Source organism: Mustela lutreola, chromosome 3, assembly GCF_030435805.1.
Source record: "Mustela lutreola isolate mMusLut2 chromosome 3, mMusLut2.pri, whole genome shotgun sequence".
NCBI lineage: Eukaryota > Metazoa > Chordata > Mammalia > Carnivora > Mustelidae > Mustela > Mustela lutreola.
The window spans coordinates 139512123-139533845 of NC_081292.1; the positions used below are offsets into that span (position 1 = coordinate 139512123).

The following is a 21723-nucleotide window of genomic DNA, read 5'->3' on the forward strand; positions in this document are numbered from 1 at the left end:
GGCTCCCCACAGATCAGAGAGCCCAATGCTAAGTGCATACTTGTCAAGAACAATTTTCCCATGCCCAGGTTCACCATGTATCTATTAAAGTCATCTTAAAAGTATGGAACACAAATTATCTGCCTTAGAAAAGACAGTTTATTCCATGTATAAAAGCTCAGAGTGGCTTCAGGAAGATCAAACAGAAGTAAATACACCAGCCATATAGTTCTTTGAGCTTTATTTTTATATGCATACATGTTTCAAGAAAACAAAAATTTCAAGATACCGAGTACAACATATCAAATGAAATCATTCAGAATTATTTTAACAGTATAAAGTACATGTATAGGATGCATTATATAATTTATTCTGAGGTTTCAAAAAGCAGTGTTTTTGGTTTTAAAATTCTGATACCATTACTTACTGTAACTTTCAAGTAACATAGTTCAAGTTAAGTTTTTTTTAAAAAATAATGACTAAATTAAGACATTATCTCTAAGATGATCTGATAGATGAGCTGCCTTTACCACGATCTTCAAAATAGTGCTGTTCAATTCTTCTACAGAAAGCAAGGAGGTTGCTATAGTTTTTCACCTTCTCAGAAAGTTCATCATTGGTCAACTGTGTGGTAAGAATGGTATACAAATGGCCAAATACCAGTGCATCTAGTTCAGTAGGCCTAAAACAAAAGTAGAAAGGAAAGAAACATGAATAGCATTTAACTTGTATGGCAGAATACACACTACTTTTTAAAACATTTTATTCCTCTATTTAAAAGAAAAAGTCACATAAATAAATCCTACCTCAACTTGATAGAATTTATTTTGTTTATAACTTGGAGTTTCTGTTGTAAGATATGAAAAAAAAACATTTTAAATGATAATTTGCTACTTGTGTGACTTGCTTTTTAAAGTGGTAATGCATTAAAATAATATTGGTGTAACTGATCATATTCATTTTATTCATTAATTTATTCACTACATAAATACAGTAGGTCTTCAATGTGCCAGGAACTGTGCTTAGATGATAGAGATGTAAGAACATGAAAGATATCCTAAGACATGGACACAAAACATAAATTACAACACAATTTATTAAGTGTTTTAATAGAAGCAAAACCAAAATGGTATCAAAGCAGAGGATTTCACTGTGGTGCTGGGACAAATGACACTTGACTACCCAAATAATGCATTAATAACATGATTTACTTTTAACTTTACTACTTTTAAAATAATTTAGCTTTTTAAAATTTATTTATTTATTTATTTTGAGATGGGGAAGGGGGTGGGAAATGGAGAGGAGAGAATCTCAAGCAGACTCCCCTCTGAGCTCAGAGCCCAATGAGGAGTTCAGTCTAAGGACCCATGAGATCATGACTGAGCCAAAAGCAGTCACTTAACCAAGAGCCACCCAGGCGCCCTAATAATCTAGATTTCTGAAGGAGAAGTAAAGATAACTTCAACAAAAAAATTTCTAAGGTTTTTTTCCCTTTAATTAGTGTTAGTAACAAAAAATTGAAATTTATCTACCTCACTACTAATGGTCTATAGATGAGGCATCACCAAACTACATTATATTAAAATAATTGCCAATAATATTAAAATACTACTGGAGATAAAATATCACTGTAATTATGAACTATTACTGCTATCAGTCTCACAGTGATAAAATTTTTAAGAAAATATGTGTTAGCCTACATAAATGTGAAAGTATGTTTCAGTAATCTGGTTTGGAAGGACAGATTTGGGGGCCCCTCAAATCCAAGTTTGAATCCTAACTGCCACTTACTACCTATGTGGTCTTAATCACTAATAATGAATGACCTCATCCTGTTGCATGGCTTTAAATATGTCTTTATGCCACTAATTGCCCAATAATGTATCTCCAATCCCAGTCCCTCTCCTAAAGTCCAGAATCATACATTTGAATGTCTACATAACATCTCTACTTGAGGGGCGCTTGGGTGGCTCAGTCAGTTGAGTGGCTGCCTCCGGCTCAGGTCATGATCCCAGGGTTGTGGGATCAAGCCCCGCTTCCCCTTCCACCCACCTCTCTGCCTTTCTGTGATCTCTGTGAAATAAATAAATAAATATCTTTAAAAAAAAAAAAGTGAATTTATTTCTTGATGCAACTTTCAGTAATATAGATGGGCATCCTTTATCATTAAATGAAGGATCTGAAGGAGTTCAAGTATAAGTGTATATTCAAACTACAGTGGTCTAGAAGTAACCCTGAAGCGGTCAAAATGTTACTTGCTGCAAATGTACATCCATGTAACTCCAAAGGTGCTGAATTATATGGATAATGAGAACTCAGCAATGGCTCTCATGTTACATAAAGACAACAACTGGGTGGCAAGTTACTTTAGAACACCTAACAGGAAGTATAACACAATATACTAAATCAAATGAAACACACATACATAACTTCTAATGCATATTTTTTGTAATCCTTACAAATTTCAGCAATTACTTATATTAAGTTATATATATATGAAATATATAAATAACCCATTCCTATAATTCTTTCTTTTTAAAAAGTACACTTCCACTTCTTTTTTTTCTTTTTCTTTTCAGAAGTACACTTCTGGTAGTGGTTCCACAACTGCATACCACTACTAAAACTCAGAGCTATAAACATAAAATGGTGTCAATATTAGCATGTGTAAATATAATAAACCTGATTTTTTTTTAAAAAGCAATAAACTCCAAAAAATACTTGCAATTTATGTGAGACAAGAACAACAAAAAAAAAAAACACACACTTTGCCCAATATTTGTACTGAACTGTTTAATCAAGCCAAGATCTTGATTAACATCCAGTTTTTAATTACCTTTCCTATACCACACAGAGAGAGAACTAACCTTTCCATTCTTATGCTTACTAACTAGTGGGTTGAAATTTTAATACTGATAGCAACTCTCCTCCTAAGACTTTTAAGATCTTTCATATATATATATTACATCTATCTTTATAGACCTTTTATTAGAAAAATACTCCAGGATCATAAATACATTTTTAAGAACCTAAGAAATGTGCTGTCTTATCTTGCATTATCATTCTTTCCACATTTTCAATGGCTATCACTACTCTTTTTTTCCCTAGTTTTATTGAGAAATAATTGACAAGTATCACTGTGTAAGTTTAAGGTATACAGCACGGTTGGGTGTGATTTATATGTATTATGAAATGATTATACCAAAAGGTCCAGCTAATATCCATCAGTTATCTACTGTTCTTTCATTTGAATATCAAAATAAAAATACTATAAAATGTAAATGTTTTCCTAATCTTTCCCATTTAAAATTTTTCTATACTCAACTTTTTTGCTTTCTTTATCATGACTGCCTATTTCTTTCTGATACCTTTTATAGTCAGTCTAGTTTGAAAAACATTAATATTGTCTCTGTTCAGTAATTTTTCCTTCCATTACACTATTAACTTGCCATGTTTTCATACTACTAGGAGTAATTTACATATTCCCTCTTTATATACCAATCATTGATCTTAGGGCTGTCATTCAAGAGTCCTTTGCCATCAGTCTTTTTTATATTTTTGCCTTTGAAATTTTGAGCAATTTCAATTTGAGCAACAAATTACTCACTTTTCTGAAGTGGTGATTTAAAAAAAAACAGATTTATTTATTCATTTATTTGACAGACAGAGATCACAAGTAGGCAGAGAGGAAGGCAGAGAGAAAGGGAAGCAGGCTCCCCGCTGAGCAGAGAGCCTGATGGATTGCGATAACGGGGCTCAATCCCAGGACTCTGGGATCTCCTGGGATCATGACCTGAGCCGAAAGCAGAGGCTTTAACCACTGAGCCACCCAGGTGCCCCTCAAGTGGTGATTTTTAAAATTATTAAAGTATTTTAAAATTATTAAAGTATAATTGAGGAGAACCTGGGTGGCTCTATGGGTTGAGCCTCTGCCTTCAGCTCAGGTCGTGATCTCGGCTGAAACCCACATCAAGCTCTCTGCTCAGTAGGGAGCCTGCTTCCCTCTCTGTCTCTGCCTGCCTCTCTGCCTATTTGTGATCTGTCAAATAAATAAATAAAATCTTTAAAAAAAAGTATAATTGATACACAATGCTAGATTAGCTTCAGATGTACAACATACTGATTCAACCACTCTATACATTACTCAATGCTCACCACAATAACCAGAGTCACCACACAACATTACTACAATTTTATGGACTATATTCCCTATGCTCTACTTTTTTCTATGACATGTACCATAGTGTTTTGATTACTACAGATTAGTAGTATATCTTGAAATCTGGGGTTAGATACTTTCAGCTGTGTTCTTCTTTCTCAAGGTTGCTTCAGCTATTTGAGGTTTTTTGTGGTTCCACACATACTTTGGATATATTTGTTCTAGTTCTGTGAAAAGTACTACTGGTGTTTTGGTAGGGACTGCATTCAATCTGTAAATTACTTTGGGATGTATGGACATTTTTAACAATATTAATTCTTCAAATCCATGAGCATGCTTTATCTTTCCATTTGTATCATATTAAATTTCTTTCATCAATGTCTTTTACTTTTCATAGTAACAGGTTTTTCACCTCTCTGGTTAAATTCATTCCTTGGTATTTTCATTCTTTTTGTTGTTAACTATAAATTCTAAATTTCTCTGTTAGTCTGTTAGTGTACAGAAATGCAACAGATTTCTATATGTTAATTTTGTATCCTACTTTACTGAACTCATTTATGAGTTTTAATAGTTTTCTGATGAGGTCTTTACAATTTTCTATATATATTATCATGTCATCTGCAAATAGTCACAGTTTTACTTCTTTCTTAACAATCTGATGCTTTTTAATTCCTTTTCTTATCTGACTGCCATAGCTAGGACTTCCAGTACTATGTTGAATATAAGTGGTGGGAATAGATATTCTTGCCTTGTTCCTGATCTTAAAAGAAAAACTCTGTTTTTCACCACTGAATATGTTAGCTAGATTTTTGATATATGGCATTTATTATGTCAAGGTATGTTCCCTCTGTGCCCACTCTGCTGAGTTTTTATCATAAAGAGATGCTGTATTTTTTGTTAAATGCTTTTTCTGATTCTATTGAGATAATCATACAGTTTTTATCCTTCCTCTTATTACCATGATATATTATACTGACTGATTTGAGAACAGTAAACTACCCTCGCATCCATGGAATAAGTCCCACTTAATCTTGGGGCGCCTGGGTGGTGGTTCAGTCAGTCAAGTATCCACTCTTGATTTCAGCTCAGGTCATGATCTTGGGGTCGAGAGATCAATGCCAGAGTTGAGTCAGGCTCCACATCCAGCAGAGAGTCTGCTTCAGAATTTCTCTCTCCCTCTCCTTTGCCCCTCACCCTGCTCACATGTACACACACACACACACACTCTCTCTCTCTCTCTCTCTCTCTCTCTCTAAAACAAACAAATCTTTAAAAAATAAAATAAAATAGGGGTGCCTGGGTGGCTCAACTGTTAAGCATCTGCCTTTGGCTCAGGTCGTGATCCCAGGGTCCTGGGATCAAGCTCCGCGCACTGGGCTCCCTACTCAGTGAGAAGCCTGCTTCTCCCTCTCCCACTCCCCCTGATTATGTTCCCTCTCTCGCCGTCTCTCTCTGTCAAAGAAATAAAATCTTTTAAAAAAAATAAATAGAGTAATCCCACTTAATCATGGTGAATGATCCTTTTAATATACTAGTGAATTCAGTTTGCTAATATTTTGTTGAGGATTTCTGCATCAATGCTCATCACAGATACTACCTAGTTTTCTTATTTATTTATTTATTTATTGGTAGTATCTGTGCCTGGTTTTGGTATCAGAATAACATTCTCCTTATAGAATGAATTTGGAAGTTTTCCTTCCTCTTCTATATTTTGGAATAGGTTAAAAAGAACAGGTATTGGGGCACCTGGGTGGCTCAGTGGGTTAAAGCCTCTGTCTTCAGCTTGGGTCGTGATCCCAGGGTCCTAGGATCGAGCCCCAATCAGGCTCTCTGTTCAGCGGGGAGAGCCTGCTTCCCCCTCTTTCCCTGCCTGCCTCTCTGCCTGCTTGTGATCTCTCTCTCTCTGTCAGATAAATAAATAAAACCTTAAAAAAAAAAAAAAAAAAGAACAGGTATTAACTCTTCTTTAAATGTCTGGTAGAATTCACCTGTAAAACCGTCTGGTCTTGGGACTTTTGTTGGTTGATTACTGAATCAATTTCTCAACTGGTAATTTCAAAAAATTGAACAAACCTCAGTAAAATCCAATTCCTCCCTGAAATTTTTCATCTTAAGATTCCCATGTTTAATTTTTGCAGCATTTCCTCAATACCCTTTCTCATCATTATATGAAGGTATATTTTCAAGTTTTACCATTTAATAGTTTATGCAGAACTTTTTCAAAAATAAGCCCTCTTCCAATTTCTCAATTTGAGTGACTTTTTTTTTTTTTCAAGATTTTATTTATTTATTTGTAAGAGAGAGAGAGAGAGTGAGAGCAAGCACAGGCAGACAGAGTGGAAGGCAGAGTCAGAGGGAGAAGCAGGCTCCCTGCGGAGCAAGGAGCCCGATGTGGGACTCGATCCCAGGACGCTGGGATCATGACCTGAGCCGAAGGCAGCTGCTTAACCAACTGAGCCACCCAGGCGTCCCAATCAATTTGAGTGACTTTTAACCAACACTCACGATCCTCTGCTGTCAAGGTTTTGTTTATACAGACCTGCAAGGAGTTCATAAATGCTTTACAATGGTATAATTCATTCTATCCTGATTAAACATAGGGGGAAAAAGGTAACATAAAAATAACACTGTAAGAAAAGTTTTACTTTTTCATTCCAAGTTCATGCTTACCACATGAAAAAGAACAAAGGATCTAGTAGCTTTTGGATAGGTATCTCAATAGATATCACATCAATAAGATACCTTGTATACAACAGAAAATAGATATTTTGTTTTAGTCTCATTTCAGAAATATGATTTAAATATTTAAAAGCTACCGACCACATTATATATTATAAAAGATTAAAGAAAAAAAAAAGGCCACCAGAGTTAGTATCTATCTTATTCTGATTTCTTTCACTTTTCTAATTTTTTCTTTCCACCACTTATCTTCTTTGTCCTCTTTTCCCAATTCCCATTCTTGCTGCAGGATCTCCCTCATCTACCCATTCCCTTTGAATCATCAAGTAAAACTACTGGGTTTCTTCTATGACTCCTCTCAACATCCCCATGAGGTTAACTAGGAGAAAAATTTATTCTACTTTTAGAGGGTAAGAGAAAGATACACAGGAAATAAGGTAACTTGCAAGTCTGGTATATATCAGAGCCAAGAACACAATTCAGGGCCACTGACCTGGAATCCGATACTACATTATCTAGACTTAAGCCAGCGCTCTAGTCACTAAAGTACAGTATCTCACAAAGTAATGATTCCTGACAGATAAAAAAATGAGAAAAATTCTGTCACATTAAAGTAAAAATACAAATGACTTTTTCCTAATTATAGTTTACTACTAATTAGACAATGGGATAAAACTAAAATTAAAAAATGAAATCTATTTTTCAATCATTAGAGGAAAATATTTATGTAAGTCTCACACAAGGTAAAATTATTTCAAAAACCTACATCTTAATATGGTTCTTCCATAGCAAATCTTTGGTTTTATGCTTGTTCTAAATGTTCAGTTTCTCATTATGAGCTTAAATATAACTGTAATCTTATAAGAAAAAAATCTGTTTTGATATTTCCACTAAATCACATGCTGAATGATACCTGGTTATGAATGAAGTCTTTGACACTGAGTTGAAATGAGAAAAATAAGTCAAATATATTCTCTTGGCCTCCCATGAAGACAGCATGCATAACAAAACTAACTCCTAACACACAATGATGCACTTCATAGGATAAAACACACCTCTTCTGGGCTTTTCAAGCCCTAAGAATTCCTGTACCACCAAGAAAAATGAGCAACTTGGCACTAATATGTAGATACCATTTCTTTTGTGTTAGAGACTAAACAAATAGACTCTGCACAGCAGACATCACTAGAGCTAGGAACATAGCTGGAGAAGCTTTACCTACCAGGATTTCATGGTTTGAATCCTATGACCTTTGTGCTTCAGTGATCAAGACCCCAAATTTCAGTTATATATATTATACATTAATATAACAAATGTTTCCAAGCTATCATCATTGTCAATTTTGCTACTAATATTAATATCTCTATCAAAAGATGTATGATATGATCTTATAGAAGATGAATGCCTATAAAGATAAAATAATAGCAAATAAACCTTTTTAAAAATTATTGCAAGCTGGTGCAACCACTCTGGAAAACAGTGTGGAGGTTCCTCAAAAAACTGAAAATAGATCTACCCTATGACCCAACGATTGCACTACTGGGTATATATCCTAAAGACAGAAATGTGGTGCTCCAAAGGGGCATGTGCACCCGAATGTTTATAGCAGCAATGTCCACAGTAGCCAAACTATGGAAAGAACCTAGATGTCCATCAACAGATGAATGGATAAAGAAGATGTGGTATATACACACAATGGAATACTATGCAGCCATCAAAGGAAATGAAATCTTGCCATTTGTTATGATGTGGATGGAACTAGAGGGTATTATGCTTAGCGAAATAAGTCAATCAGAGAAAGACAACTATCATATGATCTCCCTGATACGAGGAAGTGGAGATGCAACATGGGGGGTTTGGTGGGGTAGGAAAATAAAAATGAAAGAAGATGGGATCGGGAGGGAGACAAACCATAAAAGACTCAATCTCAAAAAACAGACTGAGGGTTGCTGGGGAGAGTGAGGTCGGGAGAAGGGGTGGGGATATGGACATTGGGGAGGGTATGTGCAATGGTGAGTGCTGTGAAATGTGTAAAACTGGCGATTCACAGACTTGTACCCCTGGGGATAAAAATATATTATATGTTTATTAAAAAATTAATCTAAAAAGGAAAATTTTTACTACATAGCCAAGAAAAGGCTAGAATTTCTAAGTAAAACATTAAGATTAAAATGTTAATTTAGGGTGCCTGGGTGGCTCAGTGGGTTAAAAAGCCTCTGCCTTCAGCTCAGGTCATGATCCCAGGGTCCTGGTATCAAGTCCTGTATCAGGTTCTATACTCAGAGGGAAGCCTGTTTCCCTCCCCTCTCTCTCTGCCTGCCTCTCTGCCTACTTGTGATCTCTGTCTGCCAAATAAATAAATAAAAATCTTTTAAAAAAATGTTAATTTAAACCCATCTTAAACTGAAGCACAGGATGATTCTAATATATTAAAACTGTAACTTTTTTTTAAAAAAAAGGGGAAATTCATTTTTTGCCTATATTAGATATTCTTTTCCAGATTACAAAATGATTTTCTTAATGAATTATTCAACTTAGATATATGTACATATACATTTAATCCATATCCTTTATACTAATTTCTGTGCTTTATAAAAGTTCTAACTTTTAAAAGATAAGTTCATAACAGTGCTTGTCCATCCAACAAAATTGGTAACTGTTTAGTTTTATTCACTTTTCTGGTCCCCAGGCTATCACCCTGTAAAAACAAGTATGGTTAGACTTCATGTTTTAACAGCATTTTCCAAGTGTGGAATTTTGTTAAGATGATGTAGTTCCATACACAGCACCATACACATAGATAGCAGTACTTCTATCATATAAAATAATGACTGGTTTACATGTCTGCCCTTAAGAATTTTTAATGGCAAGGACTGCATTTCAGAAATTTTAGTATCCCAGAGCCTAGAGCTGTGCCTGATAACCAAGAAGTGCTAAGTAAATGTTTAATGAGGGCAAAAATGAAAAATAAAACAAAATCTTATCAAAAATATTTCTTGATAAAACAATTCCTCTATGGCAAAATAAGTTTGTAATCTAACAATATAGAAAAGAAACTAAATAAAAAATGATAAAGTTTCTTACTGCTTATTGAAGAAATATGGTTGTGTTCCCAGTCTTTGAGAAAGCGCCTGACAGCACTGGTCTACATCTTCTAAGACCTAACATAGGCAATATACCCAAAGGAAAATATTTAAATTAGCAAAACAATGTCTAAAATCTAATTCGTATCACAGCTTATAACAAAAATGTAAGTTTAGGTAACCTTTTATCATATATTTAGAATCAGACTATAGAACACATAACACATAGAACATAAGTAATACTTTCTATATAAGAAATAAGAAGAAAATTTGAGAGAAAACTTCCTTTAAACACAAGCACATTTAAGTTACTTATAAGGATTACTATTAAGAAAGTTTCTACCTCAAAACTCTACCCCCTACAAAAAAATGTTTTCCTGAATCCATAGCTTCAAATGACTTTACATATTTTTAAAAAGCTGCTTCATAATGGTAACACTGCTGCTGACCCACCATGAGTAAAAGCATTTGAGTTGTTTCCCCACTAGTGGAGATGGATTTTATTTACTCGATCCCTATTCATTTCCCCAATTCCCAGTGTGGTCAGTGGCACACAGCAGTAAACTGGCTAACTAGGACTCCAACTAGCCTTAGAAAAGAAACATTATTAATGATTGAATTAGTTCAATCTCATGACCTTGAAAAGCTATATATTTTTCTAATTTTGCTATTTCAATAAATTTAAAACAAACAAAAAGATATATTAAGAGCCTTATATAACAGGGTTTTTTAAAGCCCTGATGCTGCAGATCTATATTTATTGACATAGATGCCCACAATATATTGGTGAATAGAAAAAAATTAGATTACAAAGTGGCAGGTATAAGATCCCATTTAAGGAAAACGTTATTCAGAGACATCTAGAAGAATGTTCTCCAAAAAGTTAGCAGTGGCAATTTCTAGATGATAGGATCTTAAGCAATTTCTATTTCCTTTTTGAACTTTTCTGTATTAGATAGTTTGTTTTGTAATAAGCATGTATGATTTTTATAAAACAAAACCCACTTCATGTCAGAAAAAAATAAGAGTAAATGTTTTCCTAATTTTTTTATTGTGCTGAGATTTTTAAAGACAAAATATAACATGAATTTAATAGAAATATAATATAAATTATAAATGTATATAAAATTATATATAAAAATATATATAATTATATATAAAACATATAATTTTATGGAATATAAAATATATTGTATTACATATAAAATATAATTATACATAAAATTATTTTTATTGTATATAAAAATATATAAATTATAAATATAAAACATGAATTTCTTAATGCATTAAAGTTGAGGCAACCCTCTACTTCAATCTGAATTATCTGGATTCACCTGGTCCAGAGTCTTGTTACCCCATCCAATAGCTTTCATCTTACGTTTGACTTCCCACTGTTTCTGATAAGCCAAAATATGATTCAGAGGCCAAGGGTAAGGAGAGCCGTATCTGGCATGAGTGATCTAGAGCAAAAAGATTTTGTGACAAACATGATTCTAAAAACAAAGCCTGTTTTTACAAACAGAATTCTTAGGAAAATATATGTTCAGAACACAAATACAGCAATCTGAAAAAAATACATAGCTTGCAATCTAAAAAATTAAAATTTCAAACCATTCCCTTTAAAAATATATAAACTTTTATGTACTTTGCAACCAGTTACATCAAACAATGACACATAGCTTCCCTAAAATGTATGTGCAAGCAAAATTAAAGTAAGTGAAAAACTATATCACTAATGGTATAAACCACAATGTTTCATTTATGAGCAGGGACTTACGATTCTGAGCAAAAGTGTTTTCTCATTAAATTTTAATTAAGATAAATGCTGCAGAACCACTCACCTCCCCTACTGTAGCTTCATCACACCACTGAAGATACAACTAGGAACAAAAGAACAGTCACTAAAACTTTAGAATACCAAAAAGAAAATGGATAAAGAAAATTATTTCTTGCCATAGTGATTTTTTATAAACCAACTTTATAAAAGTCACATATATGAGAGCTTTCCCTCTCTGGCTAATATTACTATACAGAATTATTAAATTTAATTAATGATAATACTTAAAAAAAGCATTTCCTATTCATAAAGTAGTACATCTCTAAATACCATTAAACTATTTTAGAGATATTATTTAAGTAAACCTCCCAAGGCCAAAGTCAAATAATGAGTGGACAAGAATCATTCCTTTTTACCAAAAGAAAAACTAGACCTGTAAATGTCAGACAACTTGTTCGAACAATATAGCCAAGTAATTTCAGTAACCATCCTAGCCCTAGAATTGCTTGACTATATTCCTATTTCTCAATAACTCTGAAATAACCCATAAGAAAGATGATCGTTTGTAAGAGGGAAGTTTCTTTTCAAGGCCTATTATCTTCTACTATACCTCTGCAGTCAACAGCATATTGTTGACTAATTCCATGTAGGCTTTCATTTCTGCTTTTTGGACTTCATCCAGCCCATCACTAAGAGAATGGCCCTAAAGGGAATTTAAAAAAATTTAAAAGAGCATCATATTAAATAGACAAAAACTTTCAGTTATCTTACTACTGAGTGAATATAAATGTTTTTACTACATCAATGTTTTTACTATAAATGTCTAATAAACTTCTGAAATATCTCTAAAATTATACATGAAAAAAATTAATAATCTATCACGATAAATATTAATAAGCAGTATTTATATGCCACTATAAAAATGTATCTTTCAATGGACAAAATTATATTATCATTTCACAAAAGAAGAAAACAGAATGGTCAGTAAATCTTATTTTTTTTTTAAGAGACTAACCTTATTAGTAATAAAACAAATGCCAAAAGATTGGCATGTGTTGCTTATAAAGTGGTCAAAGGTGGAAAGAAAATGTTAGTAAATGTATAGGGAAATAGACACTAATTTTAAAATTCTAATATACTATAATAATGAGTAGATCCATAAAATGGTATAACCCTTTAGTTCAATCCAGCCACCTGTGGTAAGATGTTTAAAAATGAGTATCTTTTAATATTTCAGCATCACTCTTAGGAATTTATCCAAAGGAGACAATCTGACAAATGTATAAAGGTGTCTGTAGAAGAATATTTATCTTAACACATAATAAGAGCCAAACACTGACAACAATTTATGTGTCCATCAATAAAGGCTTAAGTAAAAAAAATTACAATATATCCATACAATAAAATACTATACAACAACTTAAAAGGATAATATATTTCTATGGTCATTAACATGGAAGAATTTCCAAACATATTTATGATATTAAAAGGCAGGTTACAAAATAGCACACAATAGCATGATCTACATTTTTCTGTATATGCAAAGAGAAAAGTCTGGAAGGATGTTCCGCAAAATGTTAATGGGGGTTGTCCTTTTTACTGAACTCAAATGTATATATTAATATGTTCAACTTCTAAATATATTCTGTATCTCTCTCTCAAAGGTTAACCTGACATTTTATAACAACCTAAATTTTCATTTATGACCAAAACTCTCATTAACTGCAAGTTAGAAAATTATCTACCATTTTGTAAAGACCAAATTACATCTTTTGCCATTGATTTACATTATGGAGGAAAAAACTTATACTTTAGAACTATTTCTCTACTAGTTTATATTGGCATTTTTTAAAAACTAGGTTAAAATCAATACAAATATTAAGACACATTAAAGAATGATAAATGACTTATTTAAGACTGTGATCTAAAAATTAAATAAATAAATAAATAAAAATGTTTTAAAGAGACTAACTGTGATCAAATATATTTAATATCTTTTTTATTACCTTGGCTTTAACGAATTGGACTATTGGACCAAGTTCTGATACTACTTGATTTCCTACATGAATAAAAGGTACTTTACCTGTTGAGGAGGAAAAAAATGTATGAAGACACTTCCAGTAAACTAATACAAAAACAGATTGTGTTTTATTAATATACTGATTTTGTAACCCTATAACTTTTGAAAATTATAATTAAATGTGTACATTAAATTCTATAAACTTTTAAATGATTACTAATTTTAAAAGAAAAAGGAGATTCATTTCTAGAGTTCTCATTTGTATATAACAACTGATCACAATATTAGCTTTTCAGAACTAACATTTACAAACTGCTATATAATATAATATAGCAGTAAATACTAATTATGGAAATTAGATGAACCAAGGCAGAACACTGGTTCACGACCATTGACCGATTTGAAAGAAATGTAATTGGACTTTCTCTTCAGAGTACAATGAATCAATCTGTATTTTAAACTACATTTAAGGGGCGCCTGGGTGGCTCAGTGGGTTAAGCCGCTGCCTTCGGCTCAGGTCATGATCTCAGAGTCCTGGGATCGAGTCCCGCATCGGGCTCTCTGCTCAGCAGGGAGCCTGCTTCCCTCTCTCTCTCTCTCTGTCTGCCTCTCCATCTACTTGTGATTTCTCTGTCAAATAAATAAATAAATAAAATCTTTAAAAAAAAAAAAAACTACATTTAAGAAGATGACTTCTTTTTACATCCACTTTTAAATCTCAGATACCATTAAGTTCAATATTTTAAGCACATAATGGTACAATAATAAATGTCTTTTACTCAAAAAAAAAATTAGGAATTTAAAAGAATTAGCAATCTTTGAAGATAAGCTAGTTTATGAATTATAACACAAAGTATGTTCCCAGACACATTTGGGGGGAAAAAAATAAGCATGCTTATTAAAAACTGGCTTCTCTAAATAAATATCACATTAAAAAAGTGGGATTTCATTTTAGAAATACCAATAGTTGATGAAATTATCAGAGATGATAACAAAATAAGTCTCCAAATAGCAATAAAGTTCACCCCTAAAGTTAGAGGATGAAGTTTGCTATCAGACCTACGTCAAATAGAGTTCACGCTAACAGTAGGCTGATTCGTGGTCCTTTTCAACAGATTCACTCCTCTCTGCCCCACTCAGACCAAGGGTAATGGATGAGGCCTAGAGTACCAACAAGGCTTCATCTAAATCCCTAGGATAAGACGCATTACAAAAGGCAAGCAGGCCTTCAGGGAAACAACAACTCAACAATACATTTAGAAGACATTTCTAAGTTACCAATATAAAAACACTGAATTCCACATTCCTTTCTTCTACTGCTTTATAAATCTTGCAAAAAATAAAAGAATTTATCTGGGTATTAGGCCATAATGTTTTTTAACTTGAGATAAAATCTTTGTAAGTACTCTAATGCTAGAAATAGTACAGGTCCTCTGAGATAAAATGATCTGAGAATGAAAACTATGCGTGGATAAATGCCTAGACTGAAGGCTATTTTTAGGTTATAATATTTTGAAAGAAGAGTGTATTTCTCATTTTCAATATCCAGTCTGGCATTCTTGGAAGAAGGAGTTTGTATTTTCTCTTTTTAAAAATACTTTCAGTACTGTAGATTCTGAAGCAGGAAAGCAGTGTGGGTAGTCAAATGAGTACTCATGTATCCCTAAATATAAAGAAATATATACATCAAGGCAACAAATTACATGCCTTCATATATACATCATTACATGTCTTGATATATACATCAAGGCAACAAATACATGAGTACTCATGTATCCCTAAATATAAAGAAATATATACATCAAGGCAACAAATTAGAAGTGAGTAACGTTTTTGTCACTAGCCTGACTTAAAGTGGAGCCAATGTTATATCCTTATTATTGCAGGTTCAAGAAAAGTACTGTGAGATATTTATTCTCTGGCACCAATTGAAGATAATTTTAAAAAAACAAACAGAGGGCCCTATTTCTTATTTTAGGCAGAATAATCATTTTTTAGGACTTAAACAAAGGAAGCAAGAAGAAAGCAAGGAAGTCTGTGATTCAGAAAATATTGAAATAAAAAGAGCCCAAATACCATCTAATCCAACCATCACATATTACAGATGAAGTCACTGAAGCTCAAAAAAGAAAAGTGAAATTTCCCAAGGAAACTGTCAATATGTGACAAGGTCACAAAACGATTAGAGTAAAAATTTCCTAACTCTTAGCTAAGAGTGACTTGATTTCTGATTATTTCCACAATGTTCTCTGCTTTAAAACTCTACTAAAATAAGATCAAGCAAACAAATAAAACATTCCCCTGATCCCTCCCCAATCATATGATGAAAGAGAATAATACTAGAGTTACGATGAAATTTAAATAAACGCCTTAACAGAAAGTGCCACTTTCATCTACCTACAGGAGACTCCTATGAATGTATGTCTGTATGTGTGTGTTTATGTTCTGTAGCCTCTATAATAGTTATTTGTCTTTCATAGAGTCTATAAAAAGATATCTACCTGTGTGGTACTTAGTATAGTCATTTTAGGAAATAGGTGGATGAACTCTAGGGCTTCTCCTCATTTGCCAAAGATATCAACTTTAGTATTAGATTATCAACTTTTTTACATGTAGGTACACTCTTTTTGTATGATTACATAAAGGATAAAGATAGATAGAACCCAATATGATTCATCTCACCAGAATTCAGAAAGTTTATAAAACCTACATTCAAAATTAACAGAAAATGAGTCAATTAATGGCCTGCAATAATCTAAAATATGTCTATGTTTACAAGTCTAGAAATTTTTTATGGAGATGTTTTAGAAAGTATATTCATAAATCTGTAAGTGTAGATGTATGGATATAGGCTTTTCAGTGTGTATGGAGGCTGTCCTCACAGCTTTTGACAATTATTACCACCTTTAAGAAACTAAGATTGAAAAAAAACTAAGATGAAAAGAAAAAAAATGTTTTATACAAATCATTTCTAAGTTATTTTCAGAGTAAGGAGATAAATGTCTCCCTAAAAAGCAATGTAACATATTTATCCCAAACATTTATACTCGATGGATTTACCCATAAAGGTGTGATTCTATGTTATCATTGGACCAGCAGAACCATAATTATAATCCATACCAATTCTAGTTAACATTTATTTATCAGCTTTGTGGCACTATATTTTGATGTTAAAAATTATCTGAACCATATTTATTTAAAACTTTACCTTAATCTACAATATATGACACACAGAAAAGGCAATACTGACTATAAAAAATAGGAAAAAGGCTAAAAGCTTAATAAATATCTTAAAAACCTGTTGAAATAAAAATTAAACAAAAAGAAGTCATTACAAACCAAAAGCATTCAGAGATGAACTTAAGGTCTTTGACAAGTAAATTTAATTATTCCACAATCTCTCTTCTTCCTTCTGTATAATAGGAGAACATAGTTTAGAGAAGTGTGGATAATAATGAATGGATTCATTATTATCAAAATTGGTTTTCTGAAGTGGAAAAGGTCCTATGTAAATAAGACTGGGGATATCTGAGATTATGTATTTTCTTACTATTTACTACTTAAAACAATTTCTGTAACTTTCCAGTAATCGACTAACACCACAAAGTTGAAACCAATAGCCATGTCCACCCAAAGACTATCAAGTTTACAACTGTTACTTTACAAAACCATGGGAAAATTATTCCAAGGGTAAACAACAAAAATGGGACTCTAAAATAGTAGGTACAAACTGGACCAGCACTACAATTTTATCAATGCAGAATATTAACAGAATTTTTAAAAACTTACCAGACGGAGACATATATTCTGCATTTGCCCTACAAACCACTTTGATAGGCAGATTACACATTTGCAAAAAGGCCTGCAAATCAAGAGAAGTATAGTTAGCCTAGTGAAAGTATGTATAAATTGAACACAACTTTTTATTTATTTAGTTCCTAAATTTAAATAACAGCTCATATAATAACGCTTTATTAAAAAAGAATGAAACAATTTAAAGCAAAAGATCTGTATTCCAAACAAAACAAAATGTCATTTCAGTACTAAAAAAAATCAATTTAGACACCAGTAAATGCTTGACACTTAAAGCATTTATACACTCTTAAGAAAAAAAAAATGTAAACTATCTACACTTATTTTACCACATTAGTTTGTGTAAGCCAACAATACTAAATACTGATTTAATTTTCTTTAAGGATGACTAAAGTCCAAATTTTATAAAGTATTCCTTAATTCCACTATTCTTCACGGGATCTTTACTTTCTCAGCTTAGAGAAAAACTCTCAAAATGTTATTTCTGCTACTTCCAAGTTCTCAGTATTCTAACGTGTAGTTTTTATGCCCACTGATTCGTTTTTTTAAGACATTAAGTTGTTGGTTTGTACTATGTTATAGTAAAAAAATCTCATAAGCAACTTAAATGTCTAACAATAAGAAAGTAAGTCATTTGTGGTGAATCCAAATCATGGATTGTTATGCCATCCCTTTTAAAAACCATGAATTATATCTTCACACATGGCTATCTGAAATAAGCTTACAACTGGATGTGGCCAGTGTCTAAATTCCGGCCAAAGGGACTTCAAGTTCTGGGCCACTGCTAGAAGCTTCTTTAAAAGGAAGAGATATGGCCTCTCCTCTTTCTTCCCTTCCTGCTCAGCAGAATATGAAAAAGGAGGACTATAGCCACAGCAGTCAGACTGAACTATGAAATAGAAGCTGAGAGTTGAAGATGGCAGAGCAACAAGAGTGAAGAAGCCTAGTTCCTCGAGAATCATGGGAGTCATTGAACCTGATTACCTGTGCATATAAGAAGAAATGAACTATCTTTTCAAGTCTCTGGTATTTGGGGTTTTCTAGAACTCATAGCCAAACTGAATTCTAACATTCACCAAAAACTAGCTTCTAGCTTTAAACACCACCTCAACCAAGACTTGATTCTTCTCTGTGTAATAAGTGTATGCTGTCTTCTAAATACTATAACGTGTCCTCCCAAATTATAACAATGACAGTGAACTACTTGACTAATCCACAAGTATAGACTAGGATCAAAATCAGGTGGAAGGCTTATGAAAACACAGATTGCTAGGAACGGAAGAATTAGAGACAAGAAGTATCAGCAGCTCTTTCAAAAAAAGGAAGAAGGGATTAAAAGGGTCTTGCTTCTCCGATGTATATATCTGTACCCAATGATGAAGAAAGGCTGAACTTGTTAAAAGATAAATAGAAAAGAAAAAAACACACCGGAAACACTGAAATGACAAAAAAGAGGGAGAGTAACAGGCATACAAGATCCATGAGAAGGTAAAAAGGGATTTTAAGAGCACAGGTATAGGTATCTGGTCTTTTGTCAGGAAACAGGACACCTTTCCCACTCTAACACAAGGGGTGGTTGGATCAGTAATGACTGCAAGTTGATAAGCAAGAAGGACAAGAAAATGAGAGAATATTCACATTCTATAAAATCGGAGAAGAAATCACCTTCTGAGAATGAAGGAATAAAAGTGGACTGAGGCCTTCAGAGAAGAACAAAAAGAGTCTGAAAGAACTATTTAATATTATCTTCTAAAATGTCTGAATAATATTCCCTTGTTAGTCAACAATTATACTACTATAAGAATAGTAAATATTGTATATTTTGCTAAACGAAATGTAGTGGCAACTGTACTAACCACCTTTCCAAAAAGCTATATTTCACTAAAAAAGATTAAGCAAAATGGTAATGTTCTGCAATCAAAGCTATGTTTCCAGTCCTGTGAATTTTTCACTTTAATAAAATACAATTGATTGCATTTGACCAATTTAGCAACACTAAACTCAGCACAGACCTCAACTAATGGCATAATTCTAGTTAGCAAAGATTAATTTTACATTTACTACAATCCCAGATTTAAAAGTAATCTATGTATTAACCTGCAGTTAGTTCACAAAGAAGTCTGATATCACAAACACAATATTTTCATTCAAACATTAAAAATGCAGAACAGAACACTTCAATGACTGTCTTTGAGGATATAAAAAAATGTTAAATCCAAACCAGGCTTTGAGTCAAACAGTACTTCTCCTTTCTTTTGTAGGATGGAAGGAAATTCCTGAGAGGTACCAAAATAATAATTTCAACTTTCACTTTCCGTCTCTTATCAGCCCCCAAATAAAACAGCATGATACACCAACCTAAAACACATTTTATTTTCAGTTCTGAAATTGCAGTCTTCATATTTTTATTCTTATGTAAATCCAAAGAAAAAATGTAGTTCTAATTATAATAAGCAAATTTAGGATAACTCTGCTAACTCCTTTCCTTCAGCTGGATACTTTATTCCAAACTAATTCAAGTGATTAAAAATATAAAATAATTTGCACCAAAAAGTTAGCCCATACTATCAGAATCTAGAACTGTGCTGTCCAATATGGTAGCTACCAATCACCTGTGGTTATTTAACTTAAATTTAAATAAATTAAAATTGAATAAAATTTTTAATTCACTTTCCCAGTCACACTAGCCATATTTCAAGTGCTCTATAACCAGATGTGGCTAATGGATACTGTGCTTATTGGACAATACAAGTAACAACATTTACATCACTGCAGGAAGTTCTATTAGACAACATGGATCTACAGCCATGATAATCAGTGCATAAAAGACATCTTAGCAAGACAGGCTGACATAAAAAAATAAATAAATAAAAGGGCAAGTCCCACTGGCAAAAAAAGAAAAAAGACAGGCAGACATCATCTGAAAGTGACCAGGCTAAATATTTATAAAAAATAATCTGCACAATATTAGAGTGCCCACAAACTCTGCAAGAGATCCATCAACTTTTGATGACAGTGACACATTAAGCACCATAATATTTTCAATTTTACAAAGAACGAATATAGAGTTTACTTGGCTGAGCAACTCCAACTGTTAAAATGGTCAGATAAGTTTATTAACCTGTGAAAACTAAGAACTTAAGAATGAATAAATTAAAACTAGAGTCAATAAATACATTCATTCTTTGAAAGGTAAGGAATTTTTTTTTTAAGATTTTTATTTATTTATTTGAGAGAGAGACAGTGAGAGAGAACATGAGCGAGGAGAAGGTCAGAGGGAGAAGCAGACTTCCCATGCAGCTGGGAGCCTGATATGGGACTCGATCCTGGGACTCCAAGATCATGACCCGAGCCGAAGGCAGTCGTCCAACCAACTGAGCCACCCACGTGCCCCAAAGGTAAGGAATTTTTTAAACATAGATACACACACACAGAACACGGTACCCAGTACCCTTAAATTTAATAAGCGTGTAAACACGAAGAACTGAAGTTACACATTTACCTCTGCAATCTTTCAAAAATTCTACTAAAATAAGGGCACCTGTGTGGCTCAGTCAGTTGAGCATCCGACTCTTAATTTCGGCCTAAGTCATGGTCTTGGGATCATGAGCTAAAGCCCCACATCAGGCTCTGCACTCCTTGGGGAGTCTGTTTGAGATTCTCCCTCTCTCTCTGTCCCTTTCCCCCACCACACACACACTTCTCTCATGTGCTCCCTCTCTCTCAAATACACAAATAAATCTTTAAAAAAAAAAAAAAAACTCTACTAAAATAACAGTGAAGAAACAGAAAACTAGTAAATCCAGAATGACACAAAGAAGGTGAAGAGGTGATCAAAGCAGACCAGAGATGTCTGCCCATTTCTGTTGGATGGAGAACAGACTTAGCAGGGCAGAGGAAGCTGAAACCTATGAGTATGCAGAGAAAAAAAATCAAAGTGTCCACATCACAGAAACTAGGAGATTCCAAAACTGGAGGGACCAAGTACCACAGAAGGTGGAGACGTGGTAAAGGACTAAAAATAAGAGGAGTGGCCGAAAGTCTGTATAAGCATCACACAACTAGCCTGCCCCCAACCTGACAGGAGACAGAGGTTCATTTTCTGAAGAAACCGAACCAGAGAGACTCCCGACCAAGTCTCAAGCATTGCAGAGGGCACTGAGTAGGTGCGGTGGGACTGTCACACTGAAAAGAGAAAGGTTAAGGGAGAGTG

At 33.3% G+C, this 21723-nt stretch overlaps 1 protein-coding gene across 2 annotated transcripts in view; it reads right to left on the reverse strand.

Moving 5' to 3' along the window:
- Positions 1 to 203: 203 nt before the first annotated feature.
- MTX2 (metaxin 2) overlaps positions 204 to 21723 on the reverse strand; it is a 74545-nt gene continuing 53025 nt past the window's right edge. For both annotated transcript variants that reach the window (XM_059166959.1, XM_059166960.1), the window contains 7 exons: positions 17487 to 17559; positions 13684 to 13760; positions 12288 to 12380; positions 11742 to 11780; positions 11235 to 11360; positions 9902 to 9978; positions 204 to 661 (listed from right to left, as the gene is read on the reverse strand). In XM_059166959.1, the coding sequence (XP_059022942.1) occupies positions 478 to 661; positions 9902 to 9978; positions 11235 to 11360; positions 11742 to 11780; positions 12288 to 12380; positions 13684 to 13760; positions 17487 to 17559 (669 nt within the window). In that variant the 3' untranslated portion in view covers positions 204 to 477. The remainder of the gene's footprint in view (positions 662 to 9901; positions 9979 to 11234; positions 11361 to 11741; positions 11781 to 12287; positions 12381 to 13683; positions 13761 to 17486; positions 17560 to 21723) is intronic.